The sequence below is a fragment of the Psammomys obesus genome, unplaced genomic scaffold (assembly GCF_907164565.1).
Source record: "Psammomys obesus unplaced genomic scaffold, mPsaObe1.curated_primary_1811, whole genome shotgun sequence".
Lineage (NCBI taxonomy): Eukaryota > Metazoa > Chordata > Mammalia > Rodentia > Muridae > Psammomys > Psammomys obesus.
The window spans coordinates 897,827-914,735 of record NW_026591816.1 but is presented as its reverse complement, the minus strand read 5'-3'; the positions used below and the strand labels follow the sequence as shown (position 1 = coordinate 914,735).

General features: G+C 47.9%; 2 protein-coding genes across 2 annotated transcripts in view; both read left to right on the top strand.

Annotated features, from left to right (window-relative positions):
• LOC129680363 (zinc finger protein 709-like) overlaps nt 1–16,909 on the top strand; it is a gene marked incomplete in the record, with an annotated part of 180,929 nt that overhangs the window by 118,961 nt on the left and 45,059 nt on the right.
• Nucleotides 996–12,026, top strand: LOC129680367 (cytochrome P450 4F1). The gene is made up of 12 exons (XM_055611985.1): nt 996–1,363; nt 3,359–3,503; nt 5,581–5,634; nt 5,724–5,851; nt 6,016–6,137; nt 8,114–8,384; nt 9,457–9,523; nt 9,703–9,832; nt 10,918–11,051; nt 11,128–11,192; nt 11,354–11,436; nt 11,781–12,026. The coding sequence occupies exons 1-12, from the start codon at nt 1,172–1,174 to the stop codon at nt 11,950–11,952; spliced, it is 1,563 nt and encodes a 520-aa protein (XP_055467960.1). The 5' UTR covers nt 996–1,171; the 3' UTR covers nt 11,953–12,026.

Below are 16,909 nucleotides of genomic sequence, written 5' to 3'. Positions count from 1 at the left end.
GTCTGAGTCTGGTGTCTGAGTGGTCAGTGTGCGGCTATTCCTGAACTCATAACACTCTGTATAGCTTTGGCTGCCCTGGACTCCATTTGTGGACCAGGCTGGCCTCAAACTCACAACAATCCATCTGCCTCTACCTCCCTGCGTGCTGGGATTAAAGGCATGAGCCACCACACCCAGCTTCAGCTATATTCTAGATTCCTAACGTTGGACCTGGAAACCCCAATTGGGGGTCACTTTTCACTTCTGCTCCTGACAGTATTGTCTCTGCTGAAAAGACAGCACTTGATCGCCAGCAGGCTGAGCAGCTGGGGGGCAGGCTCTCCAATCCCATAGCCTTCTAATATTGCACTGAAAAAACAGTGCCGGCTGTCCTCCCAGCCCATTAGCCAAGAGTTCAAGACGCAGTCAGGGACTAGGGTGGCCAGATTCTGCTCTGCTAGCTTGTAGAGCCCCAAGTTCACCCTTTGAATTACTCTACCATGTCCCTGGATGAGCAGGGATTCTGGAAATGCATAACTCAGGGTCAGCCTTGTCCCACGATAGTCCTAAGATTCAGGTGTTCATGTTTTGCAAGCCTATGATCACCCTTCTGCACCACGCTCATTCTACCCCCATCTTGGTCACTTGTCCAGGCAAGGAAGAGGCATGCAGGCTTGGCAGGGACTGGCTGGCTTAGAATAGCCCACCCTCCCAGCATCCAGGAGCCGGGACATAAGAGTCCCAGGAGAGGGAAGGTGTGGTAGATTGCTGTTTCTGAGAGGAGGTGCCAGGCTGGTGTAGATACTGTAGGGACATAGTCTGGAATAGGGAGGGGACAACCAAGGCCAGGCCAGGGCAGACAGCCAGCTGGCAAAGCAAGAATGCCACAAGGAGCCAGCTGGCCTTGTGGATGGTGGTTTCTGAATAACTGAACCACTGGTTAGTTTTGCATAATTTAGGGAGGTCTTAACTGCAGTCAATTCCTCTCCTCCTTCGTGTTTTGCTAGCCCTGGTCCTCCTCATTACCATGCTTCTCCTCCCCTTTCTCACCTCTGAACTCTTGTAGCCTCTTCCTCTGTGTTTCCCTGACTCTTACTCCTCCTTCTTGCTCTGTCCTCTTTCCAGGGTCTCTGGAGATTCCTGTCCCTTTCCTGGACCTCAATTACTCACGGTACATCTATCCACCAGCAGGATGTCACAGCTGAGCCTGTCCTGGCTGGGGCCTGAGGTGGCCTCTCCATGGCAACTCCTGCTCCTGGTTGGAGCCTCCTGGATTCTGGCCCGAATTCTGACCCAGATCTATGCTGCCTATGGGAACCGTCAGCGCCTCCGTGGCTTCCCTCAGCCCCCCAAACGGAACTGGCTTATGGGTCATGTGGGCATGGTAAGTGTGGCATCAGGGTAGGTGTGGGTGTCAGAGTGAAAAGACTTTTGAGACACCTGGAATGGGGCTTAGAGTGATGGAGTGGGTTAGCTGATGATGACCTTTGGTGGATCTTCTATGTCTTTGTCACTTCCCTGTACTCCCACCCAGCTCTGCTCTGGTATTTCCAACTATGTTCCTCATGCTGAATGAATGACATTGATGGATTCTCAGGGTGGGACGTCAGAGTGAGAACTCCTGACATTTCCTCATGCCTGCTATGGGAATTGCGGGTCCGGAAGGGCTGTGACTGTTTCTTTGTGAGCCCAACTCTGTCCTCCAGTTTTCTAGCTTTGACTTTTGATCTCTCTCCCTAACTGCACACAGTGGGGCACAGCTGGGATACAGCAGAGCTGCAGGCTCACTCCCCACTGCCCCTCCCTGGGCCACTTCCTCCTTATCGTGCTCTTCTCCCCTAAGATAGAGCACAGTGAGCCCTGATGTGCTACCTGGATAAATGCTGTCCACCGCCCTCCCACGAACCTTCCTCGACCCCAACCTTTACCCTGACACTTTGGCCTTTGACTGACACCTGCTCTCTCATTTAGGTGGCTTAACCCCAGTTGTTTCACTTGCAAATGGCTCAGTGCGGGCTGTGTACAGAGGTTCGGATACTCTGACTGAGGCTGGTGGGCAGCCGGTGCTGGTGGGTGGGAGCTGCCACCCTAATGGAGGCTTAAATGTCACTTCTGTTTCCCTGTAACCTGCCAAGGCTAAAATGTCCCTGGTGTGTGGCCTTTGTCCAGGGGAGGCTCTGGAGACTTTATGGACCAGACAGAACATGAAAGGTCAAAGGTAGATGATATAACTTGTCCACTGGGTGTGGAATGGACACTTGGGACTTGGGCATGTCTTGAAAGGAACAAAACAGGAAGAAGCATCCCTGCAAAACTGGGACACAGGTTCACTCATGACAGAGGATGTGTCACTTCCAAAGGCTTCAGGTGGGACTTTCTGATGATCCTGGGAAAGTGACTGGAGAAGTAGAACCAAAAGTGTGCACACACACACACACACACACACACACACACACACACACACACACAGTGAGCTAGACATCAAGGAGTGATGAGGACATTCTGAGGAGTGCATCCAGAAGTGGCTTTGTCATTGTGCTGACATCAGAGTCTTCTGACACAACCGCACTAGTTGTAGTCTCCTGTGCACCTATAGGGTACCAACTGTTCTGATACACAAGTCTGTGCATCATGGTGCTACCCTGAACATGGTAGGCAATTTGTGATATGGTATTTATGCATCTGAATGTGTCTAAACATAGAAATGTATAGAAAAATAACAGGCAACCGAAATTCTTCACATGATCTTAGCCAAAAGGCCAAGAAGCAATGGCCACAGAAATTCTTTAGTTTCACTGCAGCCTTAAGAGATCAAAGTCATCTGTGCAGTCTGTCTGACAAAAAAAAAAAAAAAAAAAAACAAAACAAAACACCATTATGCAGTACATTATCACGTAAACACAGTCACTTATAATATATACATATATGTAAAGTAAGGTAGAGGAGAGAGGGGTACATTTCGTCATGGTAATTGGCTTATGTCTTTATGGTGACTGAGGGGTACCTCGGTATTTCATCTGCAAACGAGATACTAGGAACATGGGCTGTTATTTACTCAGTCTTGGAACAACGGTGTGAGAACCCAGGGGTGGGGATGGGGGCTTGGGAGTAAATATGGAGTTCAATGTTTCAAGGACCTGAATTTTCATACGTGATAGCAGGAGAAGATGGGTTCCCCAGCTCTGCCTATTCTCTCCAGAACTTCAGTGGGTTAGACGTGCTGTCCACATTGTTGACGGATGTGAATAATAATTCTTTCTGAAACGTCATCACAGAATACACCCAGGGGTCGTGGGCGCCCCTACCTGGGCTTGACCCAGAAAACTTGGTCCCATCTAGGAACTACCTCAGGAAGTAATGATCCCTGTGTTGTTTGCAGGTGCCTCCTACAGAGCAGGGCATGAAGGAATTGACTGAATTGGTGGGAACCTATCCCCAAGGCTTTATGCTGTGGATGGGCCCCGTTACCCCCATTATCAGCCTGTGTCACTGTGACAGCGTCCGATCTATCCTCAATGCTTCAGGTACTCACGGAAGCTGAACCTGGGAATCTGAGGGTTTCCAGTCCCTTCTGTTTGGCTCCTGCAGTGGTCCAGTCCATCCTTTTTCCCCTGTCAGGCTCTCTTCATGTTTTCACCAGCTCCCACACGACTCCCTCCTCCTCCTCCACCTCCTCCTTTCCCCTATACTATTACTATATCTTGGTGTTCTGGACTTTTCTGGAGCCTCAGATGTCTTAAAACCAAAGTCCTCTCCTAGAGGAAGTCAGTTGTTGAGCTAGAACTTGACAGGAACTTCTCTAACCTTGTGAGGTCAGGAATGGCTCAGAGGGAGAGGGCACCTGACAGCTGAGTGGAGGATGAGTTGCTTAAGCAATGTCTGCAGGCATGAGTAGGAATGGTGAAGGCAGAGCTAGGTATGCCATGGCATACCTGTGAAGGTCAGAGGGCATCTTGTTCATTGATCCTTGCCTTCCACCTTGTTTGAGGCAGAGTCCCTAGTTGTTTGCTTTTGTATGCGGATGCTAGCTGAACCTCAAGCTTCAGAAGCCGGCGGAGAACTCTCTTGTGTCTGGTTCCTATCTTACATGTGTGGCTACATCTGGTGTTGGGGATTTGTGCTTTGATCCTCAGACTCACATGCAGCAAGTGCTTTTGTCCAGGGTCATCTCCCCAGTCCAGACCATGCCACTTTCCTGAGCCCATGCTCTTTCCCCAGGTGGATGCTCCCACATCTTTCTCACGTTGGCATCCCCTGCTTCATATCCGATCGTGTTGCTTGTGTTGTAAGCATAATTGTGTGATGTTATCTGTAGGGTCACAGCTGTTGCAAGTCACCTTTACATTTTCATCTTTATGTGTGTGTGTGGGGGGGGTTGTGTTTGTTTCACCTGGGATTGCCTGAAGATGGGCATGTCCTTACTTAGCATGGCAGGTTTTATCTGAGAAGGTATTGGAGATGGCCTTGCTTTTCATATCTGGGATCTCTTTGGGACTATATGAGGCCTGGGACCTAGGGTTCTTCTGAGAAATGACAGATATGTGGGTTGTATCCAAGACAAGACTTAAGAACATCCAGGTGAGATCAGTGGGTCACAATGTGGGCCATATCTGGTATATTACTAGAGCTTTTGCTTTTTTGGAGATACTGTTTGGCTACTCAGTCTAGGCTAGCCCCAAAGTCTGGATTCTCTTGCTTTAATCCATTGAGTGTTGGAAATCACAACAATCACCATGCCTTAGTTACATGTATGTTGCTGTGATAAATTACTGTGATCAAGGGATCTCATAAGGAAGAGTTTATGTGGGTTATGGTTTCCACATGGTGATAAGAGTAGAAAGCTGAGAGATCACATACTCTACCATAAACACGCAACAGAAAGAGCAATCTACAAGTAGGGAGAGTCTATGAACTCTCAAAACCTGCTCCAAGTGAGGTACTTCCTTTAGCAAAGCAGTGCCTACTAAACCTTGCCAAACAGTGCCACCAGCTGGGGACAAGGGTTCGGAGACATCAGCCTATAGGAGACACTCTCATTCAGACCACCACACATGACCATTCTCAAATCTTGTCAGAGGCTCGTCTGAGGCATACACAGAGGCCTGTCAGATAATCTCTGGTCCATGTTACAGCATGAGGTGTCATGTCAGGGTAGTTACGTGTGCTAAGGCCATGCCATGTCATGTTAACCCTTATGTGTTCATGTGATGTCCCACACCTGTTCAGGAGATGCCAGATACCTAGGATGCCTAGACAATGGACATAGGTTCCAACAAATGTCACAGGGTATTGTAATGGGCTCAGATACAGCAGAGACTACCTGTTAGACTCTGTAGAAGCCACGTGAAGTGGCGCTGCAGCATAAGGTAGCAAGTTAAGCCACGCCTTTACCTGCTGCTGCTGCCGCCGCCGCCGCCGCCGCCGCCGCCTAGCCTGACCTTCTCTCACTTTCTACTTCATTTTGCTTCCTCTGTCCTTGGGTCTTTTCTTGGCATGTGGACTTTGGAGGGGGAAATGCGGACTCCTGGGAGGGATTCCCACCCACCTTCCTGGTCTGTCCTCACTCATACCATGACCCCTGGCTGTCCTTGTTCATGCCAGCTGCCATTGCACTCAAGGATGTGATATTCTACAGCATCCTGAAACCTTGGCTAGGTGAGTACTTACAGGTGATGGGCGAGGGGACAGCTTTAGGGGTCAGGGAATGGTTCTATTCTTACCTGGCACTCTGGCTGCCCTCCCAGGGGATGGGCTCCTGGTGAGTGCTGGTGACAAGTGGAGCCGGCACCGTCGCATGCTGACACCCGCCTTCCACTTCAACATCCTGAAGCCCTACGTGAAGATTTTCAATGACAGCACCAACATCATGCATGTGAGTCCCTGAAACCCTGGGTCACAACTCCTCATTCCCAAACCCTGACTCTTCCTGAGGTTGGGTGGAGAATAAGATGAGGAAACTGCTTCTGGATCAGGAGCTGAGTTTAGGTAGGGTCTCAAGGAGCCACGGTCCAATACCAGCCTCTCTCCTTCTGCCAGGCCAAGTGGCAGCGCTTGATCTCAGAAGGCAGCACCCGTCTGGACATGTTTGAACATGTCAGCCTCATGACTCTGGACAGTCTGCAGAAATGTGTCTTCAGCTTTGACAGCAACTGTCAGGAGTGAGTCCCTTACTCTGGGCCTCAGAGCCTGGGCTACAAACCAAAAGGAGGGAGCAGAGTGGCCTCCCTAGTGGACATGGTTCAGAACCAACACTGAAAGTCCTGGGAAAGAAAGTGAGCCATCCTTCCAGGAGGTAGAATTGTTTCAATAAAGCCACAAAGATGGTGACAAGAGGAACTTGTGGGACAGGCAGTGGGAAGGCATGTTGGAAATAAAACTCAAGAGATCAGCAGTGGCTAGCTCATAAGGCCAGCATACGGCCAGAATAAGGCCAGGTAAAGTTACACTTCCAGGGAAACTATCAAGGTGTTTGTGCTTATGTTAGTTATATTTTCAACAATGTGACAAAGAACTTGAGAGAGCTTGAAATGAGGGAAGGCAGCTGGGCACGGTGCTGCACACCTGTAATCCCAGCACTTTGGGAGGCAGAGGGAGGTGGATTTCTGTGAGTTCAAGACCAGCCTGGTCTACAGAGTAAGTCTAGGACAGCCAAGGATATAGGGAGAAACCCTATCTCAAAAAAGACAAAAAGAACGGAAGAAAGAAAGAAGGAAGGGAGGGAGGAAGGAAGGGAGGGAGGAAGGGAGGAAAGGAAGGAAAGCAAGGAAGGAAAAAAGAAACATGAAAAACGTTCTGGCTCAAGGCTTTGGAAACGTTAGTTGACGGTTAGTTGGCTTCATTATTCTTGAGCCTGTTATAAAAGCACAGCACAGCTAGAAACACTCGTTAAAAGAGTCAAATGCGTCACCCAAGCACAGTGGTGCATGCCTGTAATCCCAAAACTTAGGCAAAGGAAGGAGGATTACTGTGAGTTCAAGGCCAGCCTGGTCTACAAAGTGAGTTCAGGATAGCCAAGGCTACCCAGAGGAACCTTCTCTTGAAAAACCAGAAAGAAAAAAAAAAAATAAGAGTCTGATGCCTTATGGCATCCAGAAACAGAGAGACAAAGAGGCAGACAGATAAACTCTCGCTATCAAGAGCATATCCTAAATTTCTCCCTAGACCAAACATCTTGAAGTTCTACAGCCTTCTACATCCTATAGGGAACTAAAGAGATGGCACTTGCCAAAGACCAGGGCTTGATTGCTAGCACCCTCATGGAAGTTTACAACTATCTGTGACTCCAGTCACAGGAGACCCGCCATACCCTTTTGTCCTGCGAGGGCACTGGGAACACATACAGCATGCATACACCACCAGGCAAAACGCATACAATACAAATTCATTTTTAAAAATTGAGAAAGGTTTCACTATGTAGCCTTGGCTGCCCTAAAACTCACAGAGATCTACCTGCCTCTGCCTCCAGGGTCCTGGGATCAAAAGTATGTACCACCATGCCCAGCAAAACAAACAAACAAATAAATAAAGCTTAAGAATACATACAAACATAGTCACACAAACACTGGGCAGGCATGGTGCACACCTTTGATCCCAGCACTTGGGAGGCAGAGGCCGGCAGAGCTCTAGGAGTTTGAAGCCGTCCTCATTTACAAAGCAAGTTCCAGACCAGCCGGCCAAGGATGCACAAAGAGACGCCCCCTCCCCCAACACTCTTTTGGGAGCTAGCTCTACATTATAGCAGAGCTGGTGGTAGACAGGGGACATGATCAAAGCTGAGCTCCTCTGAGGGTCCAGACTGCCTTACCTCCTTGTTAAACTGTCCCTCCAGCTTGGACCTCATTCTTTTCCAAAGGTTCCAGGGTTCAGCTCACCTACCAGTGTCACTGTTTCCACTGTCAAACTTACCCGGTGTCTTCATGGCAAGTCAGTATTGAGAGGTGTCCACACTGTGGCTTGGGGACATAAGATGTGGTCACAGAGATGTGATGAGTTTGGTGAGATCAAGTTGACTCTCAGGGCTCACTCCACTCTGCCTCTGGCCAACTGTTTCCATTGCCAATGGCTCCCAGATGGTGGTAAGAGGCCCAAGACGTACACCTGTTAAATTGCTGCCTCCTTTACCAAAATCCTGCAGGAAGCCCAGTGAATATATTTCTGCCATCTTGGAGCTCAGTGCCCTAGTGGCCAAAAGGCACCAGCAGCCTCTGCTGCATGCAGACCTGCTGTACAATCTCACCCCTGATGGAGTGCGCTTCCGTAAGGCCTGCAAGCTGGTACATGAATTCACTGACGCCATCATCCAGGAGCGGCGCTGCACCCTCCCAGATCAGGGTTTGGATGCCTTCCTTACGTCCAAGGCCAAGTCCAAGACGCTGGATTTCATTGATGTTCTGCTGCTGACCAAGGTGGGCTTCTCAAGAAGCGGGATGGACATTGATGCCAAATACCAAGTCGAATAACGTGAGTTTGGTGCAGATGGCACATGTAGAGTGTTAGGATTGGGAGAGACATGGCAGAATTTAGAGACGATTCTGAAATGCAGACTTCAATAGACTGCCAAGCCTGAAACCTTGATGAGCCTGAGCATTTCACAGGTTAAAATATCATCGCATGGCATTTATATATGTGCTCTCTAAAGTGTGTGCGTGCATAGGTGTGCACAAAGCACACACAAACAGACACACACATTCTAGCAACTGCCCCAAGTCAATGATCATATCATATCATATCATATCATATCATATCATATCATATCATATCATATCAGTCATGGCAGCAGACACAAGCAGAAAAGGATGTAGCAATGGCTCCCATTTCCAGTGCCCTCTCTTCCAGGAGATGAAGTGTTTACCTGAATGTGCAGTGAGGTTTACACCACGGAGAAAGCACAATGCATCAGCGGCTTGTGGTTTGTATAGAATAACAAGTATACTTGAGTCTAATTCCCCCCACAGTGGTAAATATTGAAAAAGAGAGAAGGAGGGAGAAAGGAGAAAAAAAAAAAAAGGAAGAGGGCAGGAAGAGGAAAAAAAAGAGGAGAGGCAGGAAACTTTGTTCTGGAGTTAAACAGGATCTCTCAAGGTTTGCAAAGCAAATGTTTCCACATGACATAAGATAAGATTCCCTGGATCTAGCACTTTAGAATGTGGGTAAAAGTCTTTGGAGTAAAACTTTACTTCTAATTTCCAAGGCAAGTTGCCATATCTTCCATATCAAGTCACTGTCAGTTTCTCAGAATTCGCTCATTGTGCAGAAACATGGTGACATTTTTTTGTGTAGATTGCTGACTCCTCCAATTGTGGACAACACAGGAGACAAGGATAGCCAGCAGAAAGCCAGGGACATTCAGACTGTACCAATAGACAAGATATGGGGATGGCCCTTGATCTCTGAACAGATAAGCTTCTGAGAATGTCACAGTTTAAGCACAAGAATTTTCACAACTGCTGTGATTTGGGGGTCTTGCTTTGTCTGCAGGATGAAGATGGAAACAAGCTGTCAGATGAAGACATCAGAGCGGAGGCTGACACCTTCATGTTTGAGGGTGAGGGTCTCACTGTGGGACCAGAAAGGGGACAGGAGTTTCTCCATCTTTAAACTTGCTGGCAGGACCTGGAATCCTTCTGTTCTATCCTTTGTTCCCTTTCCTGGATTTCACTACCTGGGCACTCTCCGCTGTGCTGAAGCAGTGCAGAGACCCATGCCTGTCTGCCCCTCCCTCAGGCCATGACACCACAGCCAGTGGACTTTCCTGGATCCTGTACAACTTGGCGAGGCACCCGGAATACCAGGAGCGCTGCCGGCAGGAGGTTCGGGAGCTCCTGAAGGACCGCGAACCTGAGGAGGTTGAATGGTGAGTTCAGGTCTTCCTGGACCATTCCTAAGCCCCTCTGTTTGGATTTCCTCCTCAAGTAGGGAAGAGTCTTTTTTTTTTTTTTTTTTTTTTTTTTTACGATTCTCCTACATATGCTCATGGATACAGAGTCTGAGCCCAGGGGAGAGACTTGATACCAAGCCTGGCTAGCAAAGAAAGGGTTGTTGGGTTTGGAACAGAGCAGTTTGTGTTGCTGAGAGAACAGAGGTAATTAAGGGAAAGATAGCAACATTTTACACGTGCTCAGTATAAGCACTTCCCTCCAATAGATGTTTTCTTCCATGATGGTTTGTTGTTCTCCTGTACCCTAGATCTTACTGTGGTGAGATGTTCAGGGGCTCACTGGTGATATTTGGGCATTACAGTATGCTGGAGCTAGAGAGATGGTTCAGCTGTTAGGGGCACCTCCTGCTCTTGCACAGTTTGGTTCTCAGCATCCATACCTGTTAGCTCACAACCGTCAGTAACTCAGATCTGGTGGTTCTGAAGCCCCTGACCTCATATCCACATATCCACACACATGCGCATAAACCTAATTAAAAATAAAATAAAATGTCTGGGTGTAGGGGCACACTTCTTTAACCCCAGCCCTTGAGTGGCAGAGGCAGGAGGACCTCTGAGTTTGAGACTGGCCTGTTCTACATAGCAAGCTCCAAGACAGCCAGGGCTACATGAAGAGTCTCTGTCTCATATAATGAAATGAAATAAATAAAATAAAATATAAAGTAAATAGTTATGTGGTGCCCAGAGCCCCCGGGTCATTCATCCATCGATCCTTCCCTCAGAAAACCCTCCTACAATGGCCTTCTTACCCCAGTTTTGTGTCCAGCTCCACTGTGATTCCAGAGACCTGGGAGGGCCCAGGCCAAGGACTAATCAGAAGTCCCAACTAGACAGGAGATCAGTCCTAACTTAGAATACTTTCTAATTTTCACTGTTCCAGGTCCCACACATTTCATTTACCTAGGGCTCATGTTATCACTGTTAGAAAGCATTTCACTGATCCACATAGACTGCCAGCCTCTCTTTTGCTTCCTGGGTAATAGTTCAAGGGGTTTCCTTAGGGACGACCTGGCCCAGCTGCCCTTCCTCACCATGTGCATCAAGGAGAGTCTGCGGCTGCACCCCCCAGTCACCGTCATCGCCCGTGTTTGCACCGAAGACATTCTGCTCCCACATGGCCGTGTCATCCCCAAAGGTGCCATAGGACCAGGGGAAGAGGGTCTGGGGTAGGCAGCAGAGTCTTGTGGTGAAAACCCCCTTTTCTCCCACAGGTGTCATCTGCCTCATCAGCATCTTTGGAATTCATCACAACCCATCTGTGTGGCCGGATCCTGAGGTGCTGACTGCCTTACCCCCTGGAGTGGCATAGGGGTCCTAAGGGAGGAGGTGGGGCTTTGACCTAGGAAATCAGACCCCACCTTCCCCACAACACGCAGGACTCTGTCCCCTGTTGTACTGGGAAGTCACTCCTCGGCCTTGGTTCAATGTCTCCTGCAGGTCTATGACCCCTTCCGCTTTGACCCTGAAAACATCAAAGACAGGTCACCTCTGGCATTTATTCCCTTCTCAGCGGGGCCCAGGTGAGGCCAGCGGGTTTGGGTGAATAGCGTGGGTTTTGGGGCTGACCGTGGGAATAGCGGGGAGTTAGGATGGTCGGGTTCTGGGTTTCCTTCAGGTTCTTTGCAAAGGTCTGTAAGATAGCGGTTAAAAGGAGAAGGGCTGCTGGTCTGTGCTCAGAGTCCCGCCCTGGTCTACAAGACCTGCGGTGATGCAGAAGTCCAAGCGGGGTCCCGGGAGCGTTAAGGTTCCTCCTGCTCCTCATGCTGACCAGGCACGGCAGGGACCTTATCAGGTTGAGTTCCTACCTGGCTGGGTTCCTGCGCAGTCGGAATCCTTATCCTGTCCCCCCCCCCCCCCCCCGCAGGAACTGCATAGGACAGACTTTCGCCATGAGCGAGATGAAGGTGGCGCTGGCGCTGACGCTGCTGCGCTTCCGCGTCCTGCCGGACGACAAGGAGCCGCGGAGACAGCCGGAGCTGATCCTGCGCGCAGAGGGCGGGCTGTGGCTGCGGGTGGAGCCACTGAGCGCGCAGTGACCCCACGCCTGGCCTGGGATCCCCTCGCCCACCTACCTCTGTGGATCCCAGAATAAACAGAGCTGTCACCAACACCCGAACGTTTCCGAGAGCCAAGCAGGGGGGCGCTGTGGATTTGTAGCGTGGGTGAGGGAGGCCGGGTTAGTGTCTGAGCCAAATACACTTGACTTCCTTTAACTGACCGTGGTCACGGTACGTTCTCCTCCAGCCAAACTGGACTGCTCTCTGGACAATAGGAAGCAAAAGTGAGCAAAAGAAAGACCAGGATGAAGGGCAAGTCTGCGCTCCGGTTCTCGCAGCAAACCTCTTATTTCAGCCCTATTTCCATTACTTTGACCATTCTAATAACCCAGTAGACCTCTCTTCTCTCACCTCGAAGTTATTTTTCTGTGCTTATTACACCTTAAGCCTGGCATTTTATTGTCTCTTTTGAAGTTAGGGTCTCATTATATCACCACAAGTAGTCTCAAGCTCCTGGCCTTAAAGTAAGCTCTGCCTCGGCCTTTCAGCTCTGCGGGGCACTGTGCTGGGCTCATCCAGGGTGTTATGATTTTTTTTTTAATGATAACTTATAGGTTTCCCTAATAAGAAAGAGAGGAAGGGACTGAGGGTGGTGGGGACTGGGGTTGTTGGAAGACACTCCTTTGCGCTGTGGACAGGGGCTTAGTGCCAGGGCTAGAAATGTAGGTGAAAGCCCTTCCTGAGCACCTGTGTTCCACGCTTTCACCCCAATGCCCCTGAATTTAAAAACAAAACAATGCAAACAGAGGAATAAAGGTGAGATGCTTTGCCTGGGAAGACGGTGATACAGAGCACTTGCTGCTCTATGAGCTTTAACTCCAGCTCCAGGGGATCTGAGACCCTTTTCTGGCTTTGGTGAGCAACTGTGTTCTCTCTCTCTCTCTCTCTCTCTCTCTCTCTCTCTCTCTCTCACACACACACACACACACACACACACACCCCACAGATACAAACATAATTTAAAATATAAGCACATCTTAAATGAGATGCATATGACCTCCCTGAGTGCAAAGGGGTCTGTTGCAGAAATTCAAGTGCGCTCGGTGTAGGTGCCTAGTGGTAAGCAATCAACAGTCACCAGGCTAAACTGGTTCATCTTAAGTCCCATGAATAAAATCCGTAAACAAAGGAGTCCCAAGAGTGAGTTGCAGCTGTCTGGGCCCTGCTTAGCGGTTTTAAAAGAATGTGGGAAAGTGAGGCTGACTTTAGGGGATGTGGCCAGGAGCTTCCTATCAGCACCCATTGTTCACTTAGCGGAAGGGAGGAGGGACTCTGGGAAAGAGCCATGAACTGCTAACAGCAACTGATCGCCTCTGCGGTTTTCTAAGAATCAACTGGTAGGCAAGGGGTTGTTAATGAAAGAAGCCTTCAGGGCTGGGAGCCCATCCTGATGGCTTGATAGGGTCTAACTACTGGACTCAAAAGGAGAAGTGCCCAGTGGTGGCTCTCACCTTTAATCCCAGCACTCAGGAGGCAGAGGCAGGTGGATCTCTGAGTTTGAGGCCAGCCTGGTTCTACAGAGAGAGTTCCAGGAGAGCCAGAGGTACACAGAGAAACCCTGGAAAAGCCAAACAGAGAGGAAGAGGAAGGAGGTTGTTTTTCTTTTCTGAAAGTCACATTTGTTGTTTTGCCCCTAGTCTTATCGAGTACTTTCTTATACGAATATACTCCCATGAAAGAAGGAAGAATAGAAATGCAGCACACGTGAATCAAATATGGGAAAGTAATCATTGTTAATATTCTCTCAGATACATCTCTACTGTTTTTATTATAACAATATTTTAAAACATCCTGCTATTGCTTTGTATGGGAGTTTTCTGCATGTATGTCTGTACACATGTGTGCAGTGGCCACAGAGGCCAGGTGTCAGGAGTACTGGAACTTGGGTGCTGGGAATTGAACCTGGGTCCTTGGAAGAACAGCTAGTGTTCTTATCTGTTCAGCCATCTGTCCAGCCCCTATAATAATAGTTTTATGTGTAGTTTTATTCACCTCTAATAATGTGACATACATATAATATACCATTTAAAGAAATTATTTTGGGGTTGAGAAATGGCTCAATGGTTAAGAGCCCTGGATGCTCTTCCTTAGGACCCAGGTTCAATTCTCCCTTCACAACTGTAACTCCAGCTCCAGAGAATATGCCATGCTCATATAGACATACATAGAGGTAAAACACTGTTGCACAATAAATATAGATCTTAAAAAAAATAAAGGCATCATTTCATTGGTTACAGAGTACCTGCAAAGATGTTCAGTAGTATTAAGAATTGGGAGAATACAGAGTAAACCATGATGAAAGGCCAGTTTATACCCAGCAGAAAGTTCAGCATCCAGAAAGAAGCAACCAGTGTTGATTGGGGTAAATGTTGAATAAACAGGACCCTCTTACCTTTTAGAGAGATTGCAGATTTTTGCAGCTGATGTAGAAATCAGCTTGTCAGTTCTTGGAGAGTGAAACAGATTTCTCACTTTATTCTGAAGGTTTACTGGGTATAAACACAACACAATGAAAACAAGTGCTTGACCACAAATATGGGTAGGAATGTTCAAGGCAGCCCATGCCTAGATATATGACTGAAACCATCTAAGGCAGGGAGGTTTCTTTTTTAGCTTGTAATCTCAGATTTCAGTCCATCACTGACACTGGGCTCCCCTCTCAGGGTTCTTAGTCTCATGAAGAAAAGAATATAAAGAATGGATGCAAACTGAAACTGAAGAATAATTTGATTAGAGTTTAACAGAAAAACCCCAGGGTAGGCAATCTCAGCATAATGAAGGGGATAATGAAGAAGAGAAGCAGGGTGTGGTAGTTTGAATCCCCTTGGGCCTGGCTGTGATGGAACCTGAATTCCCAGGGGCAGGTGGATCTCTGTGAGTTTAAGGCCATCCTGATCTACAGAGTGAGTTCCAGGAAAGCCAGGACTGTGTACAAACCATTTCAACCACCATCTTACTCCCTGGCCCCCAGCACCAGCCTTAAAAAGAGAGATAGAGAGAGAACCTAAAAGTCTCAGATAGACTGAGAAACTCTGGACAAGAAAGTTGGCTTGACTGATAACTCCTACGGAACCTTCTGCCACCCTTGCTAGTATCTACCACCTTGAGATGTGAAGGTAAGTGACCTGAAGATGGGATCTTCCATCTCACCCCTTTCTACTCCATGAAACTTCAAGATGAGAAGCAAGGTGTGGTGGTTTGAATAAGAATTACTCTTGGCCCAGCTGTGGTGACTCCTGAATTCCCAGGGGCACGTGGATCTTGGGGTGCACCATATTGCTGGAGCCTGCCGGCAGAGTCAAACTGTACCTGAGTGGGCAGTGAGGACAAATCACACTTCACACGGGGTCGGCTTGAGAGGGCTGTCAGTCTGACTGAAGCCGTGCGGGTTTATTCCAGGGTTCATTATTTATAGGCAAAGTGAAAACAAAAAAGGTGTGGAAACGTCTTCGTTTCAAAAACTACTTCCCCAGATGAAAACATAACTAAGCAGCTTAACAAGCAGCTCTCCACACTACAGTGTGAGTCCTGGTGATCCAGCCAGCTCGTCCAGCTTGGCCACAGGTGTGTTGCTTTAGCAAGACCATTTGTGTCCAGGTGGGGGAGGCTTCCGGGTTACCTAGAGCACCTGGCTCTGTCTCTCAGGCTGGCTTTGTCTGTAGCTTCATCCCACGGCTCTCCACACCATATGCACAGTCTCCACACCCGAGGGGAGAAGGGTGTCTTTCAGTTGTCTGATTAATGGACAGTTGTGGAGATGCCTGCCTTCTTATATTTCACGTTGTCCCATCAATCCTGGTCTAACATCATACACATGTCATATACAAACATCATAAATAGAAGATAGAGTTCAAGCAGTAAAGATCAGACTGACTTCTTGTTATGCAGTTTCTGTCCCCTGGGAAACCAATTATAATTAAAGGATTTATTGATTAGATGCTAGCAATGAGAGAGCCTGGCTAAATAAGCCTGACCAATTCCATGACAGGCTTCATTTTCTTGCTAGACAGAATAGGCCTAAGAGTTACACGAAAACAAACAAACAAACAAACAAACAAACAAACAAACAAAAAACACAGAAAAAGCAATGAACGAATCAGAAACAGCCAAGATACCTGGCCTGGGGAAGATAAGGTTGCTTAACTACCAGTTGAAAAGTGCTGAAGTCCTGACCAGAGTCACGTAGCCTCCATGGGCACCAGCCAATGCCAATCCAGGTCACAGCCACAGTAGGAATTCCCCTTTCCGGCTTCAAAGGAGACCTTTGAGCTCCCTTCAGGGTCACCGCACGCTGGACTTCTGCAGAATGAACACCGTTTGTGGCTTGCGTGCTACTTGAGTCTGAGGTTGTTCTTTCAGCATATTCCGGACCCTAACAGCAGGACAACAGTCTTAAAACCAAATCTCAGGCTTGTCATGACAGAGAGTTATAGGAAAGGGATTTTAAAGAGTAAAACCACAAGATCTTCAGTATCTATAGAAACAAGCAAAAATTGGTTTGTTCTGCCATGTTTAAGTGGTTCAGTCAACCCTAAACAGTCTTTGGGTGTCTGTATAACTAAGTTACCGAAGCCAAAAAAACAAAAAACAAACAAAACAAAACAACAACAAAAAATAAAAAAAAAACACTTAATTATCTTATAACAAGTACAGAGTCACAGCTGTACATATTTGGGTGATGATAACTGATTCAGTGTTTATGGGAATTTATCTTCCTGGGACTAGAGTCAGAGACAATCTGCTAGTGAGTAGCAAGATGGATAGTAGCATAAAATGGATTTTCTTTAGCCATCACACTCTGATTAACAGACAGATAGAAGGGCCATGACTAGAAAAACAAAGATGGTGAAATTTCAAGATGGCCACATTTTCTTCACCCTCCTAGCCAAAGACTGGCAGCTTTAAATTAAAACAAAACAAACAAACAAAAAAAAAA

What these genes read in the sequence shown, in the direction of transcription:
- LOC129680367 (XM_055611985.1), top strand. Translation starts at nt 1,172, where the DNA reads ATGTCACAGCTGAGCCTGTCCTGGCTGGGGCCTGAGGTGGCCTCTCCA. An exon ending in CATCCTGAAACCTTGGCTAG is followed by an intron (nt 5,635 to 5,723) that starts GTGAGTACTTAC and finishes CTGCCCTCCCAG; the next exon opens with GGGATGGGCTCCTGGTGAGT. An exon ending in GAACCTGAGGAGGTTGAATG is followed by an intron (nt 9,833 to 10,917) that starts GTGAGTTCAGGT and finishes GGGTTTCCTTAG; the next exon opens with GGACGACCTGGCCCAGCTGC.